This window comes from Sipha flava, unplaced genomic scaffold (genome assembly GCF_003268045.1).
Source record: "Sipha flava isolate LNK unplaced genomic scaffold, YSA_version1 104_pilon_pilon, whole genome shotgun sequence".
Taxonomy (NCBI): domain Eukaryota; kingdom Metazoa; phylum Arthropoda; class Insecta; order Hemiptera; family Aphididae; genus Sipha; species Sipha flava.
The window spans coordinates 176618-198525 of NW_020271718.1; the positions used below are offsets into that span (position 1 = coordinate 176618).

Genomic DNA, 21908 nt, shown 5'->3' on the forward strand with positions numbered 1-21908 from the left:
AAAAAAAAAATCGCCAAAGAAATTAATATGTCAAACATTATTTCTACTAAATAAGAAGTCTAAATAATTTTTTTTAGTTTTGGGTTCTATATTTATTTTAATTGTTATTTGTTACAACTGTAATTATTTAATGATTTTTTTTTTGTACGTACATAATATGAAGTATTATGTAATTGTTAATTTGAAACCAGTTGTAATTGACAAATATATCAATTCTCCAGGCTAAGCTTTTATTTATTTATATAAACTATTTGTTTATTTATTTATATATTAATAACAACATGTTCATTGTTTTAAAATAAAATTAATCAATATTTTGTAGAAAATTTGATCAACATTTTTTTGGTCATATATTAGATGAAATAAAAACGTCGATGGTAAAGTATTGATTAACTGATAAATTATTTAAAAGTTGCATTTAATAATATAAAATTGAATAAATATGTCCTAAAAATTAAAAAAATATCGAAATATACAATTTATATATACATATATATACAATATATAATTTCTAACTTTTTGAAAACATGAAACGTATTCATTTTGTACTATGCTATTTTTATGATTGTGCAAAACAAATATTCAAATGCACAAGTCATCTGCCCTACTAATAAACTAATATGTATGATAATATAATCATGTAGAATAAAGATAAAAGATTAAATATGATTGTTACACTAACAATTAATGGAAATAAATATTGAGTTTAAATATTAATTTATACAAGTATTTTACTTATTTCACATCAGTCTATATAACTAAAAGGTGTGTTCTCAAAGAGAAAAAATGTTTGAGCTAAAAGTATGACATCTTCTGTCATCTGATGAGAATTTTTCAAATTATAGGAATTAAATTTAGGAATTTGAATATTTCACTAATTTAAAAATATTTTGAATCAATTAGTTATTAATATTATGATAAACAAAGTTACTTAACAAAGGAAAATAATTCGTATTGATGATATAAAAAACAAGATACAACATCAGAGCAAAACAATTAACAAAAGTCTGTAAGTATTAATATTTATAATACAAAAAAAAAAAAAAAAATGTATAGTACAAAATTCTCATTTTATAGGTCTTATGACTTGGAAAGTGAACAATGTCATTGTGTACTGAATCAAAATGAAATGTCACAGTTTTAACACTTCATTTAGTTGGTCCAAGGCATGTCTAAAAATTAAGTAAAATATATTGCAAAATTAATAAAAACTTTTTTAGTTTTAGAGTAAACAATACAAGTATTTTAGCATACTTTGCCTGGGGTTGTGATTTATCTATTTCCATTGCAACTAATTTTGACTGGTTGAAAAATGAAGTTAATTCTTTAGGTGTAGTACTTCCATAACATAACCATACACTGGGTAATGTTCGAGCAATCTATAAGTATTAGTAGTATTTAGAATTTTAAAATAATATACATTTATATAAGGTTGATAAAATAGTTTTATACCATAGTAATTTTTAAAATAGCTTCTAAAGGTTGTAGTGTACGAATAGATGTTAGTAAGTATCTGTTGAGTATTTGATTGATGGCTAAATCTATCAACACTGTATCTTCAATAATTTGATGCCAACACAGTATATTGCCCAACAGTTTTACGGCCATGTTAAATTGTCTTTGAAAAAATACATTCATACGACCGGTATTCATTACTCTAAAAGTAAATAAAATTATAAACATTATTGTAAATATAATATTAATAAATCTAAATATGATAACATTTTGTACTTATACTTAAAATATTTATTAAACTTACTGTCTAGAAGAAATGGGAATAAATACATCGTAATCAACTGCATCTCGAATTCTATCCACTAAATGTGTTAACAGCGACATTAATAATTTACTATCTGGATCAATAGTAGGATATTTTTGCAGTATGTTCATAATAACATTAGATATGTGTTTTGTCTGTGTAAATGAAAGAGGATCCCACTGACTTGTTATCATTTCTATAGATTAACAAAAAAAAAAAAAAAGGTTAAATAATAAGAATACATCATTATATATCATTATTCTTTAAACATGTACATACGATCAATTTTATTGAGCACAACTTTTTCTATTATCTTGGGTATTAATTCTAAATCAACATCTTTTGACAACTGATCCACACTATTCATTCCTTTCATTGTATATTTTTGAACACATTTATACCAAAACATATTCTCCAAATTAAGATCATCCTATAAATATTACAAATTATACCTTTACAGTACACAATTGATTACTTCTATTATTATTATTAGTTTTGATAGCTATGAATAGTAAAAGAAAATGTACTGTTAATTTATACAATTTTATTTATTTATGTTTTTATTTTATATTTTAAATACATACTTCCAATGGATTCCACGTCAGCATTTCAATGCGAACATAAGGTCCAATTAATTTTGGCAAACACACATTGACATATGCTTCTATGTAGCTTTCTAGGTGTTTATCTTTCCATTCCAACATATGTTTTAAAACTAAATCAACTGATGCAAATTCTTCGAGAACATCATCCAATAACAGAGTGGAATCACTTTTTATAATCTCTGTAAAAAAAAATACATAAAATTAAAGTATTTAGAAATTGATCTGAAAATTAATTTAAAATTGCGTAAACAATTGAAATGAGTTCATACCTAGTTGAGATCTAAATGCTGATGCATCTGTTTCAGGAACTTCTTCATCACTAGACATACCATCTGCATGTTTACTAATTGCTTTAATTTCTCTCATTCTCATCCGTCTTATACGACGACCTTCACGTTCTGCAGCTCTTCTTTGTTGCTCTTCAGATCTTGAATTAGTAATTGAAGATGTTCCCAATTCTATTTGCAAAATTAAATTAATATTTTTTTAAACAAACAGTATTAATTATATAATTACTATTATTAGATGCAGCTTCATCTGCTTGATCTCTAACATCTTGTCTTCGTCTTACTGTTAGATCTGTACGTCTTTTCTCGTACAACTTAGATAGACGTTGTTCTAATTCCACAAGTACAGGTGTCTATAAACAACAAAAACTTATTTAATACATTAACTGTATACTGACACCAATTGGCGTCGTGAGTATCAATCAGTAACGTGTTTGATACCATATGGCGTCTAGTGTATATTAAAAGTAAATGGTTTATAACTTGCTACGTGAGGCTGAATGTTATTTTATTATTATTTAGCATGAACAAATGCATGTTTAAAGATATGTATTTGTACAGAGTTTGGATATATGACCATAATATCTATTGATACAACATTAAGTTTATATGATTTCGCTTAATTGTTTTAAGTAAAATATTACCTAAAGTAAAAACACTTTCAAAATCATTGAGTATTGGCAAATATATACCATCTACGCATGAAATAGGCGAAAAGGGGAGAAATTTAAGGAAAAGATGTCTGCTGTGTTACAAAAACAGTATCAGAAAAAATAATATAACTACTATGACGTTTGCCCAAAAAACCAAGTTTGTGTGTTTTAAAAAAATTCAAACGCAATACATTGTATTTTTTGTTAATTTTTAGTTTTCATATAACTATATCAGTAATAATAAACCAAAATTAATTTTATTCATATTTTTTTTAAAAATTGTTTCATACACAATAAATTGTATTTTATTTAATTTTTAATTTTCAGATAATAATAAAAATCAATTATGAGTATAATCAATATTTATGATTATTGCAATACTTGTATATTTTTCATTTAATTTGATATACTTCCTTTGCATCTTTAAAAAAGTCAACAAAAATAACCAAGATGCTATTGAACTCCATGCACAATGTTGAAAAAAAAATTCAGTGACACTAATAACACCAATTGGTGTCATGAAAGTTCATATGTTCAAAGTTGAAAAAATGGTTAATGTGTTATGAATACATACAATTTTTTTTCTTATTACCAAAATTAAATTCTATTTAATTGTTATACGAGTATCTACTAAGTACACATTTTGTATTGTACTTTATTATGTTAAATTTATATTCTGTACTTTAGGCTGAAGCCCGTATTAAAATAAAATAAAATGAATAAAAAAAGTAACATACGCATTAAGTGGGAACTGCTAAGACATATAAAGTCAATGTGTTAAAACAAATAATTATAAATATTTCTTAGAAAAATAAGATTATTGTCTGTTTATATAATGAATTGATAGATGATATTGTTATGTAAGCAGAACAGATATGATTGAGCATTCTTAAAATAGTTGAAATGGACAATTGATGTTTTAAATAATTTATGATCAAATTAAGGATGTTATGACATTCTATAATTTAAAAATATAAAAAATGTATATAAAACTGTATTTTTTTCTAACAAAATTGTTATGGATTTCTTTTTAAATAAAACAAACAATAACTGAACTTTTATGTGTTTTTTTATTTTTAATCTGCAGCAGCTATAACCATTAAATACAATAAAGATAAACACTAGGTTAAGTAAGGAGGTGGCAGGTTTCTTCAATCAAGATGGTTTCGCAAAAAGCAAATAAAAACTACTGACAACTTTACATTTAAACACATCACTTGGCCATAATATCCCTCTCTAGTTTAGTAGTATCTTAATTAATTTCAAATTTAATATTTATATTATTTACTACAGTTTTCATGAACTAATATAAAATATTTTAATATTTATTTGAAACGCCTATTAAAATGTTTTATTTTTACTACTAAAAGTTGAAAATAATAAAAAAATCTAAATTTATATATTTAAAAACAAATTATTATTAAAATAACATAAACATATTATTGGAATAAAATATTTCCAATTATTTCTTTAACAGTAGTTCTTTAATTAGTCTGATAATTGAAATAACATCACTATAACTAGAAAACTCGCCTACCTTTTCATCAAGACATTCTACCAGATCAGTGACGTACCCACGCAAATCTTGATAAAACTGAAAACAATCAGCTAATTCTGGAACATTTTTTTTTAGTATTTCAATTTTATTCTTAATCTCTGGTATTTCATCAGTCATATCTTCAAAATATTTTTGATCTGGAATCCGTTTTTCTTTCAACTCATTTAATCTAAAAATAAATACAATCAATAAACATAAAAACTACAAGAATATTATAATAACTTACATTTCCCTAGTTTTATTGATGATTTCATCGGGGTTCAATAAAATCGTCAATCCTTGAGGAACATAGGAGTCAGGGAAACGAGGTCTTTGATTTATCATTGTCTGTGCAATAGATTGCTCTTGCACAACCATAGACTGAGAAGTAACATTGTTATACATGGCAGCCAAGCCAACAGATTCCTGTTGAGCTGCAGCTAACTGTGATCCAGTAACAGCTTTTCTTATCTGTTGAGTTTCCCAATCATTATCTTCATCAAGTTCATCAGGATCTTCAAAATCACTATTGTTATTAGTACGTTCTAAAAAATGAATATATTTAAAACAAATGTTTTAGTATAAAATAAATACATTATTAAGTATTAATTACCAGCCATAGTAGTATGTAGGCTTTTTTTTCGATCTTCAGCTTGACTCACAATTCCAGACATAACAATTATACCATCATCATCACTATCTTCTATTTCATCTTCTTCTCGAGTTAAACGTCGACCGGTAACTTGTTCATTATCAGCATTGGATTCACTTAAAAATTAATATTATAAAGTAAACAATCTTTATAAATTATTATGATTGCTTATTTTAAAAAAAAATACCTTTGTGGTTGTGTTGATATTGGTATAAAATCTTCTCCTAAATCACGTGCTTGTTGTCTACGTTTTCTAGCTGCATGAATTAAAGCAGCATCAGGAATTTGACCCTCTTAAAATATATTTAAATAATATTTAATAATAATAAACAATTAAATTGCTATAAATATTAAACCCAAGGTTTTTACTTCTTAATAATAGTTTAACTTGATCCGGGTTAGAAAACCTATGTGAAGATGAATTATATGAATCAGGTTCTTCGTCAGATGATATATAGCCAGCCATTTCAGCAGCACGGCCTGTAAGCATTATTTCTTTTTCTAGAGGTTCAGACTGAAAAATCATATTAAATTAAATAATTATTACATTCACAAGCAGTAAAGATAATAAATATATTTACATTAAAATTTGTTTGTTTCTCTTTAATTGGTTTAATTGTATCACTAACAGTTTTAGATTTTTTGCCATTTTCTATTTTGTCTCGACCCATTTTTTCTTTATTCATTTGCTTTTTAATTTTTTTACTATAAGAAGACTTTTTAACTTTAAATTCTTCACCATCATCACCTTTAAAAAAACATCATTAAGTTGAGCACAAAAATTAATACTAAATATAAAAATAATTACATTCATTTAACTCGTCGCCAAAACTCAAAGTGTTTACTTTCTTCAATATTTTTTCTTTAGGTGGTTTTGGTAGCTTAAGTACTGAATCTACCTCTGTTTGTTCCTCATTTTCATTATCATAGAGACCATCAGTGTCTCTAACACGTAAATTCCGTTTGGGTTTTTTAAATTGCATTGCCATTATTACACAAATTAATTAAAAACAAAAAATTTGTAATTTAAAACGTTTACCATGATCTCCAAAAAGATTTAAAACTCAGTATAAATACAAGCTTTATATTGAAATTATAGTTATGGAACACAGTTCAACTGTTCGATGATAACATAATCAATAACAGAAATCAAGTATGACCAATTCACATAAAATAAACTCCCAAAAAATATTTCGACCCGTTTGATAGTTTTTTAAATAGGTACGTTGTCTAAAATTAAATTATTATTAATGATTTTCGATAAACTATCAGGTATTCAAGAAGTTGTTAATTTCCAATAAGAAGTTTTTAACTTTAATCAGGACTCTGTTATTATAATCTATCAACGCTCATTATAAACTTATTATACTTTTTATTATTAAAATTTGGAAATAAAAGAGTAAAATTCAACATTTGTTTCATCTGAAATATATTTGTATGCATTTTTTTCCTTAATATTTAAAATGTCAGATCAACAAATTTCAGAAAAATAATTATAAGATAAAATTAACGGTATTCATCAATTGCGCCAAATTTAGGACACTACCTGTATAGTATACATCTGTTGCGCCGGTATAACAACTATACAATACATGTAAAAATTATAATGGCTAAAAACAAAAATTAAAATTAAAATCAAACTTATCATTCTAAATACTTGGTATTTACACTAATCCTAAAAATTTTGAAAAGTTCTTAGGTCTAATATTAAAATTAGTTATGTCTATTTTACTATTTATTCTTTTGTCATAAATTTAGAGTTTGGTATATTTGTAATAACTAAGAGAACACATATTATGATTGTTGCGTTACATTATTTTTATAACTTTATAAAAAACAAAAATGGACGAGGTGAATAAAAATATTTCCCAAACGTTGAGTGAAATGCCTCACAGGCATTTGTTGTTCTTTTGCCTGATATTTTACACGATAACCAAAGATACGGGGGAAAAGTTGCATTTTCATCATTATATGTATCAATGAGGTAATCGTAAAATGTATTAACTCGAATATCGATCAGCGTAATAGATGTATATCTATAAATTATACCCTTTTTATACCAACGCTACAGATGTATACCTTTTTTTCCATCCCTTAATTTTCCTTTTTTTATCTGCGATTTTTCGACGTAATTGATATAAACTCAAAATTAATAGGGGCTAGGTAAATTGGGTCCGCGATAAATTGGGTACTTTTTGAAAGCAGTAAGTTGAGTCACAAGGAAAAAAAGGTAGTAGGTAAGTTGAGTCCCGGCTAATAATCTGATTTCTTTTTAACAATCTTTGATTACGTTTAATTAAGATAGATATATTATAAGGGCGTGAACGTATATACAATTATGTTTGGCATATTAATTTGTATCAGTTATCATCAATTTTTATAATGATTGTTTTTGATGGATATTTTACAATTATATACTAGATACTTATACCACAGATTATATAAATATATAATATTATATCCATATAATCTGTGTTTATACCTGTACCTCAGCTGATATTAAATTTCTTCCAAATATTAAATACCAGATTTTGGTTTCAATTTTCTGCTACCACCGTGCATACAATCAATAGCTGTGAATCATATAATTTACGATTAAACCGTCGATTTTACAGACCATATCCTAATATTTTAAACTTTATGGACGAAATTCATACTAACTCCACTTTTTTGGATATTATTAATAAAATTAATTTGTTTTTGGCGGGATCCAATTTACGGTAAAAGGACGTTTCGCCACCGAAAAAAAAAACGAGCCCACGGACATTTCGTCTCTGTCTATTATTAAGATAGGACATTTGGCCTCCAGGAGTTATGTAGATTTATTTATACCTACCCATAGGACGTTGGGCCCCTGGAATTTTAAATCACTAAATTTAAATCGTTTTTTTTTAACTTAAAATTTAAATTAATTTTAAAAAGTACAATTGCACAAAAAATTTAAATCCACAATAACTGTATAATGCATAAGCCATACACACCACAATCGACGAACGGCTACAGGTGCGCATCAACAAAAAAAAACTAATTATAGTGATAATAATAATAATTTAAGTACAATAATAATAAGTAAACATAAATTATAAATATTATATGATTATTTATTGCTGTTACATTTATACAAATAATATAATTAAAATAAATTTATATAACTCCTGAAGATCAAATTCCCTATCTTAATAATAAACGGGGACGAAACGGCGGAGGCGAAACGTCCAATTTACCTAGTATTATTTTTTTCTCGGGACTCAACTTACCTACTACCCGGACCCGTTTGCATAGGAGACCAAAGTAATATAATTTTTTTTCAATTAATTATTACTCGAAACTATTGTTATTCAAATATATTATACATTAATCAATTTTTTTTTATAATTCAAAATTATTTTTATACTAACAATTATACCATTAGTAGCCCACATTAGTATAAATATTATTATATCAACGTAATGTTCACCAGTATAGTAGGGTATGATTCTACAGATTACCATACAGATTATTATCATAATTATTCTTATATTTTTTTGTTATAAAAATTATATTTTATCATAATTTAATTACATTTTCTTCTATGAGTTCCTGTCCGTTCCGGATGTTGGATATCATATTGGTAATGTTATTCATGTCAAGTTATGCCCAAAATAAATCTATTGATATTGTATTATACCAGTCGTGGAGATTCTTCATCCAAGATATTCGTCTTCTTCCGACACTTCTCTTTCCTTGTAATATAAGCTGGATTATATTTTATCGTTGATTATTTCTCATAATGTCACCAATGTATTCCGAGCTTTTACTATAGTTAATAGTTCTTTCCGGCGCAAACGAATTGCGTACTTAAATGATATTTTGTCCGAGTTGCGTCCGTGGTTTTACCACGACACATCCTAGTTGTGTCCGCGGTTTTGTCACGACATTCTGAGTTGCATCCGCGGATTTCTCGGGCAATGAGTTTTTCACCAACTGAGATTATTGCATAGATTAGTATATTGTTTAGTGATAAACCTGTAGATAATCTCGATTTTCGATATTTTATCTGTAAATATCACCCTACAATTTATTGTTGGAAATTAATTTTGTTCGTGTAAACGTTAGTCTTACTTCGACATTCCATTAAATTTTGCACCAATTATAATTTATGCAGACTTCGAACAAGCAATACTCTCAGCAGTTTTAGATATTTTTCCTGATGTCATACGCAAAAGCTGTAGATTTCTTCTAGGACAATCAATCTGGAGAAAAAAGCAAAGTCTTGGTCTATCTATCTATAGTTTTTAAAAATGAATCTGAAATTAGAAAATTTTTGAAATTCTTCTTTGGTCATTAATTTTTAAAATCCGATGAAGTTAATAACTGTTTTTACGAAGACCTAATAGCTATAAAGTCTTACGATGAAAGAGTTTATAGCCTTTTTAATTATTTAAAAAAAATTATATTTCGCTAGAAAGTAAATATCAACCGTCATTATGGACTGTTTTCAAACTCGTTAATGCGTACCACCAACGCATATGAATCGTTTCACTCAAAATTAAATGAGATGTTTTATTCATTGTATCCTAATATTTTTCAATTTGTTGAAGTATTGAAACAAATAAAGAGAGGATGCGGAAAAAGAAGAATTTATTAAAAAAAATTATGACTGAGTTTGAATGCATAAATGATATATATTTATATTACATGTCGCGAAAAAAATCGTGGACGCAAATCGGATATCACGATGTATATTTTTGTATTTTGGGACGCAATTCGTATGCAGCCGTTCCTTCTCTTTATCCATTCTTTCCAGTACCTATTGGTTAGTATCTTCAATTTGTATTATTGTCGATTGTATTATTGGTGTTTTATGGAATTTTTCTAAGAATATTCATAAGTTTCAAACCAGTTAAGCGCGCTTGTCCCATTTGATTTCTCAACCAAGTTTTCAATCTAATAAGCATAAAAAAGCAAAGAAATAATAATAAAGCAAAAAAAAAAAAAAAACTATACATAAAAGCTTAAAATATAAAAATAAATACCTATATTTAATATTCATTCAACACATAACACTCATTATTAAAAAAAGTATTAACTTTAATTTGAACTTTCTTTTGGGAAATAAATTCAAATATATAAATCTTGAATATTTTAGAAGAATTATATTTTCCTTAATTGAGTATCAACTTTTGATTTTTAAATGACAGCCCTTATTTTTAATACCAGAAATTTATAAGGATATTTTTTTATGAATTAAAATTTAATTTATAAGAATAATATTCTTCTATATTTCCATTTAAAAATCAAAAGTTTAAAAACAAGCCACTCTAAAATTCAAGATTTTAGTATTTAAACTAATATTCATAAAGAAAATTCCAAAAGAGTTAATAATATTCCAAATATAGATATATATTAATATAGGTTTATATATAAGTATATATTTGCAATTTATGATTTGATATTAGATTTCTCCAATGCTTATAATTACAACCATGATTGAACTAAATTTTATCCATGAGTATGACTAAATACTAGAAGGGCCACATACCACCATATTATGTATACCACCAATATGATAACATGATAATACTTGTTTTATTTCAAAATGACAATATATCTTATGACTTTACGGTGTACTTTTATTTATTTTCCTAGTCTGATATATATTTGTAAAAAAAAAAAAAAAGGCCATGGGAGGGACGATTGCTCCATTCGCCTCCCTCTCTTGTAGTCGCTCCTGGTTGGCCAACAATTTCCTTTCACAGTTCATCAAAAACAATGATTCAAAACTATCTTGTGCTAAACAACTTCTTAAATGTATTTTTATAATTTTAAATTTAGAAAACGATCGTTCACACGTTACTTGTGTAAGAGGAATTGTTAAAAGACAATCTTTAAATAATCCATTATAGTCTAAAGCAGGAGTGGCGAACCTATGGCACGTTGACCAAATTTTAATGGCACGCGCAAAAAATTTAAATTATTAAAAATTGTACACAAAAAAAATATATATATACTATTTATAAAATGTTGGTTGTAAGAAATTCAAATAAATAAATTATATATGTTTTAAAAATTACAATATTCCTTCTGCTTTCATATTTTTCATCAACTTTAGTTTTTGAAAGCCTATTCGCCATAACAAATTTAATTTAATTTAATTAAAACGGAAAGAAATGTTTTAACCTATGAACAATTGCTGGTTATGTTTTATTAAGAATGACTAAAATTTAATATTAATAATATAATAAATTTGTAATTTTATTTTTATTCTTAGAAAATATAATATTCTTTAGGCACGTCAACAATTTTCAAGACCTAAAAAGGAAAATTTGGTAGTTGAACGAAAAAAGGTTCACCACCCTTGGCTTTCAAGAATACATTTTGAACTCATACATAACATTTGTTATGTATAATAAACATGAATTACATTTTTTTCTTGTACACATATATGTGTATATTACTATAATTTTCCCGAGAATATTCAAAATTATCGTTGATAATTATTAGATAATCCAAGTAATTTATAATAACTTTATTATACACAAATACTGTCATAGTATACCATGTACCCGCATGGCGTTTTATCATGTCTAGCGCTCTTATTATAATTCACTAGAATTATAAATAACAATTATTTGTTTTTGATGAATATAATATATACTAATTATACATCATTTATAATCAATGTTAGTATGTATAAGTATAAAATAGTTAAATATGATTGAAGCTAGTAGTTATACGAGTAGTATACTAAAAATTGCATTATTAGTAAATAATCAACGAAATTTATTATTTGTCCTTTATATAATTTTCTTTCTTCAATTATTCAATTAAAATTGTTAAAAATAATAAAATTACTGAATTTAACTGAAACTACAGGTATCTATTTGATAAAGGGCTCAGGTCTTATAATTTTTAAAAGGGCCTACCGGTATTTTCCCGGTATTCCAGTGGGCCAATACGCACCTGACTCTGACTACAATGAAAACAATATGAGTTTTTATGAGTTACTTTAAAAATTAAATTCTATATATCTTGGCAAAATTTATAATTGTAGACGATTATTAAATTGTGGTAAATATATATTTAAATTGTACTTACCTTCATACGTACATTCCATTGTACTCATATATAAAAACGCAAAAAATATAATTTTAAAAATTAAAATGTGCTTGTAATCACAGCAAATTGAAATAAACACGGTAATAGACAATATGGTTCAAATTATATACATTTTGAGCTGTCTAGAGCTATTAATAATATTTATGGCTTTAATTTTTATTATATACTTACTTAAATTTTTAAATTTTATACCATTAAAATATGTACAAGATTATTATTATTATTTATTATTTTACTATTTTTATTTAGGAATCCACAATCATTTTTAGAATTTTTTAGGCAGTCTGGCAGAAAATTAATTCAGGAAATACTGCCCCAAAATAATTGATTTTTATAATATATCATAAAATATTTTAAGTTATTCTTTAGTTGACTAAAGGTGGGTGAATCTTTAATTTCTTCACAATATAAATAAAATTAGTCGTTATAATTATTAGTCCAAACAATAAATTTATTTTAATTATTAATCTAACACAACTTTTTAATAACTTGTTTCTTACAAAAGACGATGTACAATAAATGTATAGTCTGTTGCTTATTTAACCTATGGATCTTGTATTATTCGAAGTAAGTCCTTCCCGTATGGTTTTTCGTTTCAGACATACTCGAAACGCAAAACCTACAGCTCTGCACAGTCGATTACTCTAATTACAAAAGACATTTATTATTTATCAAGCACAAATATAAATTCTAAAACATGGTAAATCAGAAAAATACATACCGATAATTGTTTGTTAACAACAAACAAATGACATAACCATCGATTGTTATAAGTATCTCTGCAAGTGTAGAAAAATTGATCTTGGTTGTCTATGGCTGATGCACAAAACACTATATTTTCAATGATTTGAGCTAAAATTAAATTCTAAACATAAGAAATTTAAATATTAAATTAAATTGATTTGGTTATTTTACATTCTAAATACAAAAAGATAGATAAATATTAATAAAAGTTAAACAAATAAGAATAACATATCCAATAACTAAACTCCTTCAATTTAAAAAATAATAATAATAAAGGAGTATATAGCGATAGCTCGATATGTATACATATTTTTACTATCTTCATTGATTTTTATTTACCTTTGATTTTTTTTCTACAATTCTTAACTCATACCCCGTAATCCACAATAAGGCTGGATTCGAAAAGCAAACATCTGTCATATATTTCTGATATAATTTTACAAACGATGCATGGCATATTTTTGAATTTGACGGGTCAGAAACTTCAACGTTTCCTAAATACTAAAAAATTGTATATTTATTACTTTACGATTTAACTAGACTTATTAACAAAAATCGGGGTTTAAAGTATTTTTTCAATATATAATTTACCCAAAAATATAACCAAGTATATAGAAAACAATTTTGTTTTTCAATTTGAAAGGAATTTGATTCAAAATTGTATATTGTACAAGTTGGTAGTTAAAAATATAGTCATAATTAAAATTAGATATTTATTTAAATTATTTGTGCAAATTTCATTAAATAATTAATTGAGGATAAAAGTAATACAAACATTTAGTTTTTATTAATAAAAGTGTGTTATATAAGTATAGTGTAATAAAAGTGGTAATCGAATTTCATAATAATTTTTATTTAAAATTTTAAAATTTACAATTCTACGTCTTCGTATTTAAGGTGTTATAATTATATACTCCCATCATCTAATATAATCTATAATCATTAAACAAATTAATTTTTAATGCGTAGTACTTAAAATATTTGTACATTTTATATTTTATTTCATAAGTTCTAAGTAGAGCGCTGATTTTATAGGCGTTAAAAACCAACCAAATATGAGCTAAAAAAAACCCTAAATATGCATAAAAATATACAAAAATAATCGCTAATAACGTTTCATTTTTTAAATTGTTATGTTATGGAACAAATTTTGTGCTCACTTAGCTTATCATATGATTAACCAGAATAAATATGCAAATGAATACACATCCGTGCTCTAGTTCTGAGTAAGTAAATATTAATAGGTACTCTTTATAATTAATCTATAGAAATTCAAGTCCTACTTATAATAGGTTTATGTATTGTAGTACTAAATTACGTCAATATCAAAAGAACAATTTCCATCCAGTATGCCGATTTCATCTTGAGGCCATCGATTAATTGAATTGTCTATAGCATCTTGAAAAGGTCTTCTACAATAGTATGACATTTGGGAAAATATCTAATTTAAAATACATAAATTGCTTTATTAATCAAAATATGACAACTTATATTTAATGATAATTTTCTTATAATCACATATTTATAGACTTTTCTATTTATAGACTTCAGTATATTCAGTATATTCAACTTAAAATTTTGATTAATTTGATTATGCACTAAGTATGTCAATAGAAATATGAATTAAATAAACATAGACATAATAAGTATGTATACAATACTATACATAAAAACTTAGAACACATTATAAATCTGTAAAATTGTTAGAACAATTTTATTATTTTATAATTACATATGTATCAAATATTTTGTCGAACGCAATAATCATTCATCGTTGCCATAATAGTTATATGCACTATTCACTCACTCATTAAAGTTATTTTTTTTTATAAAATAATAACAATTAAATATCATGTAATCATAAAAAAAACTTATTTATTTATATAAATATTAATTTTAAAAGCTGACAATATATTATATATTTATGTCACGTTCACCGTGGAATATAGGCAACGTATAAAAGTGCGCCAGGATCATGTATTTCTAAGGATTTATTAATATTTAATTATTCATGGATTATTCAAACGATTCCAGCTCATAGAATTAATTTTTTTATTATCACAAAAAGTGTGTTTCTAATTAAAAGTTATTATTCATTTGTTTTCCATGGAGTTTTTATCAGTGGTTGAGTCCGCGATAAAATATTAACATTTTATCAATATTATACAGGCACTGCAGATAATTTAAGTAGTATAATTTTGGTAGATAATTGTTGTTATATCCTTAGGTATAACCATAGATTGCATGATAGATTAATTTAGGTATAACTAAATAATATTTTGATAATTTAAAAATATTATTGAATCATTAATATAACTATACAACTGTATATGTACATAAGTACTTATTACAGACAAGCCAAATAAGGTAATTATGTTACGTATAGGTCTAACTACACGTGTACGGTTAATAAACCTCAATTGTTCTGTTTTCAATTTAATTTGTCTGAATAAAATAAAAAGTTGTGATAATGTAGCGTAATTTATTACAGTACGAAATGAACGAATCTAGTATTCAAGAATTACAAAAAAAATAAAGAATTAATATGACGCAGTGTTATGGAAAGTGTTTTTAAATAAATTTGAAATTGTAGAAAATACAGATTCACAAAATTGTGATTTATAAAATCAAAAAAATAAAAACGGTGTCCAATGCGCGACTGGTAGTAACTACTCGGTTCTAAATATTGTCAGTAGTACGCCGATGTCTATTAAAGAGTGACGTACCAACATGTCTGATAATGAGTTACTGTACATTTTAAATAATAATAAATTAATTCTACATTTACTAGAAGATGAATTTGAAGAGAATGAAGTATTATTTTTATATTTAATGCTTAAAAAAAAGTAATTATTTTAAAACCAAGATACTGAAGGATATTTTAAAATTATAATAAATAGACATTTGTTCAAAAATGACGTTAAATTTTGGAAGTTTTTTGGTATTAGTCGCAAACAATTCGATTTTTTGCTATCGTTAGTTGAATTGGAACTTACAAAATTACCATCAAGGAAAGTAAAAGATCCCATTTTAACGGCGGAAAAATTGGCAATTACCTTGAGGTATGCATTTAAACTACTAAATAGGTTTAGATAGAAAATATAAATATAACATTTAAAATAATTTTTTTTTATTTATGTAAATAATTGACTACGGGTGAATCTTTAACATTTGGTTATTGAATTTGTCACACCTATATAAGTAGAATTCTTAAAAAAAAAATTGGTTGTATAAAAGCAAAATCAATACAAATATTTTTGAAAGACCCAAAAAGTATACAGATATATACCATTACGATAACCTATATACACGTTTATTGTTTAATTAGGAATAATATGTGTTATGACAGCTATTAGTCTAAAGACTCATAAAATAATAGTTACTCTATGTAGAAACAAGAGTAGCAGGCATAAAAATAAATAAAAACCAATTTTTAAAATTGAAAAATATTAATATTATTAAAAAATATTTTAAGAGACCTTAATGATTGCGTGTAGCTAAGGGTTAAAATGTTTTCGTTTATTTTTAAAACATACTTTAATGCTTAATTCACTGCTCTCGTTATGGTATTGTCGAGGGTCGCGACGATAAAATATCTGTCGCGCGTTGCATTCACGAGTAGGACGCCAGTCAATGGAAAACGCAAATAAACGGTAGAACGTGATCGGTCGCACATTGGACACCGTATCTAATATGTGATTCCTTAGGACACGACAGTACCGTGCGACTCGTGCAGCTGACGTAGCGCGACCGAAATTTCGGCCGCACATTACTGGTTTTGCCATTTTCATAGAGAATAGTTTCCCTACACCGCTGCAGCTGCGCACGACGAACGCATGTGGCTGTCAATGCGCGACTGCGACCGCTCCGGAGAAAGTTAAAACGCACCAAACCGTTGACCATAATGTTGTAAAGTCCTTCAATTTTTCTAGTGAAAAACAAATTTGTGTTGCATAATTTAATTTCATGTTCGATTATTGTTTCTTCTTTGTTTATTTCTTCTAAAAGAAGTAGTTTGATGAGCATTTTTTTTCTGACTTCGTAACATGTCTAGTTTAATAATAAAATATATTTCACTAGCATATATTATAAAAACACCATTAACTTGTTAACAGATCAAACGTGCCTGCGGACTAGCTGTCCACGGCGCGTCGACATTTGTTCTGTAGGGAATTCGTTATTCAACGGTTTGTGCGGTTTGTGCGACCAAAATCTCAGTCGCACGAGTCGCTCAACTTTGCTGAAATGTAACCTTCACCGATAACCAGGCATTACTATACTATTCTTTTGATCTATGCTCATTGACTAAATAAGAATAACTTGTTATAATTATTAACTTATTATTTAAAGATTTAAATAATACAAATTACTATTTATCCAAAAATTTTAATTAATCGTTTTACTCTTACAGTATCAGGCATCAGCTGAACATAAACATAAACTTATATATATTTGTCTTTGCCAAGAAAACAAGCAATGTCTATTATTTAATTACCATTGACTATATATTGATAGACTAGACTACATAATTCTATAATCAATAATACAAAATATTTGTATTATTATAATAAATAACAATCTTCTACTTATGTTGCAAAGCCTAAGTAGGTACCGCTACTTATGAAGCAGTATATTCCATTAAATACAAATAAGATATAATACGAACAGAAATTTGAAGTGGTGTTGCTAAATTCCAAAACCACTTCTTAATTATTCCTAAATCTTATAAATTGTACTTAACACCTTTCTGTATAATTTCTAGCTATATTTATATGGATATATACATATACGCAGTAGGTATTTATTTATAACATAATCATGATAATTACAGACATTTGCCGGATTATGAAATATTTAATCAAAGTAAATAAAACTAACAAAAATTCCAATAGAATTGTAAATGTTAAATGTTAATAGTATTTCACGTGTATTGCTTAGGTAAATAGCAATTGCACAACATTTAATAGAATTTATATATAAATATTTTAATAAGATGATTTATAACTACACCAAAAAAATCCACTTCAATAATATTATATTAAATTTTAAAAGTTATGATTATGGTCATGTTTTCCTTTGAACTGAAATCGGTTTGTTTCAACTTCCAAGTTATTCAACTGGAAAAATTCATTACAATTCGCGAAAATAAGGAACTGGTTTTTTTGTTCTGCATTACTACTAGTTCACATCAACAAACAAAGAATTTAATATCCCATTTACCTCCTCAAAACTCAGGAAACATTTTATTGCTATTATTATACTTGCTTTTAATATCATTAAAAATATTAATATTATGATACATCAACCAAATTAACTACTATAAAAAATAATAACATATTAATAATATGGATATGTAAGTATAATATAAACTTTGTATGAAAAAAGTTTTTTTTTAATAAAATCATTTTTATATCAATAGAAAAGAGTTCCATGATATTTGTTTGAAAAACATTGGTATCCGACATTTCATTGAAAAAGAATAAATTAATTCTACGTATCGCTCCCATAAGATTGAATAAAGTGCTGCATTAAACATAATATACTATAAAACCATATGGAACCTCAAAATACAATTACTCATTGTATCTATTTATTTGTGACTGTGTACAGCGTCACTGACTTACTAAGTATAACGCAATATAACACACAAAAAAATTAAATGCAAATGAAAATGCGTTATAGTTACCAATATCTGCAAACTGAAAATGGTCACGACCTTGTATAGGAGACTTTAGATTTTAACGGAGAAAATACAAAGAAATCTTGTACATATGTGCATATGTATTGAATTTGTATGTCGACGTAGACGACACAAGAACAAAATAATACGAATTTGGCCTGTGGATGGGTATTTAAGGTTATTAGCTACAACTCAACCAACTAAATATAACAATCGTTTACTGCAAACGCGGAGAAAATATCCAAGAGAAATTCGTAACCGGTTTTCTCCTACCCGAGTGACTTAGGTATCAGTTTCGAATGCAATTACACGGTTACCAGAATACCATAATCTATATATCCCAGGGTTTATCTTGCATTCTTTATACATAAAACAGGATTTTAAATAATGTAAATTTCTACATAAACGAGTAAAGGATATTAATTCATGACAAAAAATATGAAAATTCACTCTAGTCTGTGCTTTTATTTCACACAATTAGTCGTGCGTTTTAAATATAATACAGTGGGTCGAAAAAGTTTCCGTATACTGATGTTAATTTTTTTCCATTACAAATAATGATAATTAAAATTATGGATCAACATATATATTTAAACATTTTGAGAAATAATTTACATGCCAGTGCTGAAAAACTAAACATTGGCAATTAGTTTAATTTTTAAAAAGATAACGACCCAAAACATAGATACCGCAAAAAAAGTTAAAGAATGTTGTTATAACAAGTGTGTTATACACCTCCAAAATCACCAGACATGAATCCGATAGAACATTTATGAGATGAAATAGGTAGACGTCAAAAAATTATCGAACTGAAACAAAAATCAATTGATAAATGCAATATATGAAATTGGAACAGTATTGGCTCTACTGTTACAATAAAATTAGTTAAATCAATGGAAGAGCGAATTCACGAAGTAATTACAGCTAAAGTAGGACCAACTGACGATTAATTATATTGAAGTAATAATAATTATTACTTATATTGTATAAAGTTAAAAATATTTATGTTATGTTGTATGGAAACTTTTTTGCTGTTATTTGTCTACATTAATTTATAAATATATATATAAATAATAAAATAATTAATATAAATGCTTTATATTTCTAAAAAAATAATTTTTATGTGTTTCCTAATAAATTGTTGTTAAAAATATAAAGTTATTCAAATTTTTAACTATCATTATACGTAATGGAAAAAATGTATCAGTGTATGGAAACTTTTTAGATCCACTGAATACCTGATTGTCAGCTAAAAATGTGTCTGTTAAAAGTAGTTTTAGCCTGTTTGATATTTCGATAATACAGTACTTCTTTGATTTCAACGTTTTATTTGGTATATTTTGAAATTAAAATAATGTTAATAAGACTTATATTACTGTTAATTAATATAAAATATTATCTATACATTTTTCAAATAGAAATCAACTTAAAATTAGTTTAATAAATTATTGATGATCCGATTTATAATGATAATAAATCAGATCATCAATAATTTGTAAAAACTAATTTCATATATATATATATATACACACATACATTTATTTATTTATAGTATAATCCATAAATTAAAATTTATTAGCAGGTATATAAAATGTAATTCCATACCAAATAATTGTCTTACACTGGATTTTCTTTATTTTCGGTTAAAATATTAGTTTTTTTTTTTTAAAATATATGAATGCATTTGTTTTCGGAGCTCATAATAACCAATTTTAATTAATTAAATTAATACTGGTTAAATTATTACAACACCATTGGTATTATCTAATAAATAATAACTAAATATTTCTAATATACTCACATAAAAACGAATAATATTTTTATATTTATATATAATTTATACGACAACAATAATTAAGTACAAAGGTTCTTAGGCAGCTAAAAATATTGTCTAAAGTTTTCTAATAACTTGTGTATAATATTTACCACAAAGCAAAAACAAAGAGAGAAGGATTTTACAAAAATGTTCAATTTTGTTATTAAGTACATGAAATCATAGTTAATTCACTTAATTTTGGTCAAAATATAACCAATAGTAATTAGCATTGAATAATACAATTATAACAATAATGTTATTAAATTTTTCAGAGGCCACTAATAATCACAATAATTGTATAAAATAATTATCTCTTATCTGAATGTCTTCAATATTTAGTATTAGTCTTTTTATAAAACGTCAGTTAGACACAAGAATTATTTTTAATTGCACTTAAGCCATTTAAAAACAATAATGTCATCTTGATATTTAACATAAGTTTAAGCTATCTAGTTGGTATATATTATTTCTCAACAAAAACATCAACAATATAGTATACCTATTAACATAATGTTAGTATATTGTATATAATAATGTTCCTTGAATATATTTTAATATCCACATATCCTAAAATACAACCACCAATCATTCCCATGTGGATTTGGCAAATAATAACAATAGAAAAAAAAAAATCGTATACCATAAACATATAAGGTGGTGCATAATTAGTACGTATTAATCAATACGGCATATTAAATTAAACTGAATTTTAACCAAGTGTTAGCTACATTAAAACTATTTTTTTTTTTTACAAAGATAGTTGTTGTTCCTGAAAATAATTAAATATTTGTACAAATTATAGTATCTAATATAATTAACACTATATGTAATACATTTAGTTAGTAATAATTTATACATAATAATATTGTTTTATTTTTTAAAAATTGTTTAAGAAAATATAATACAAACTAAAATACTAACAAGTAATACATATACATATATTTTAAAATATATTTATAATCATTAATATTGATACTACTGTTATTAATAAATATTATTATTATTTTAAAATAATAATAATTCTCATGAGTAAAAACATTAGATTTTCCATAGTTTCTATGAGAGCGTAAGTATAAT

The 21908-nt window shown here is 25.5% G+C and overlaps 2 protein-coding genes across 2 annotated transcripts; both read right to left on the reverse strand.

Moving 5' to 3' along the window:
- Positions 1 to 931: 931 nt before the first annotated feature.
- Positions 932 to 6605, reverse strand: LOC112683879 (PAX3- and PAX7-binding protein 1). Its single transcript, XM_025555069.1, has 15 exons — positions 6302 to 6605; positions 6075 to 6241; positions 5863 to 6007; positions 5681 to 5786; positions 5455 to 5609; positions 5089 to 5386; positions 4842 to 5031; positions 2881 to 3004; positions 2634 to 2822; positions 2344 to 2543; positions 2039 to 2189; positions 1760 to 1955; positions 1453 to 1657; positions 1255 to 1379; positions 932 to 1172 (listed from the first exon to the last, which is right to left on the reverse strand). The coding sequence occupies exons 1-15, from the start codon at positions 6480 to 6482 to the stop codon at positions 1133 to 1135; spliced, it is 2472 nt and encodes an 823-aa protein (XP_025410854.1). The 5' UTR covers positions 6483 to 6605; the 3' UTR covers positions 932 to 1132.
- Positions 6606 to 13021: 6416 nt separating this feature from the next.
- On the reverse strand, positions 13022 to 19239 carry LOC112684193 (numb-like protein). The gene is made up of 5 exons (XM_025555571.1): positions 19022 to 19239; positions 14654 to 14776; positions 13675 to 13836; positions 13313 to 13456; positions 13022 to 13235 (listed from the first exon to the last, which is right to left on the reverse strand). The coding sequence occupies exons 2-5, from the start codon at positions 14762 to 14764 to the stop codon at positions 13131 to 13133; spliced, it is 522 nt and encodes a 173-aa protein (XP_025411356.1). The 5' UTR covers positions 14765 to 14776; positions 19022 to 19239; the 3' UTR covers positions 13022 to 13130.
- Positions 19240 to 21908: the final 2669 nt, after the last annotated feature.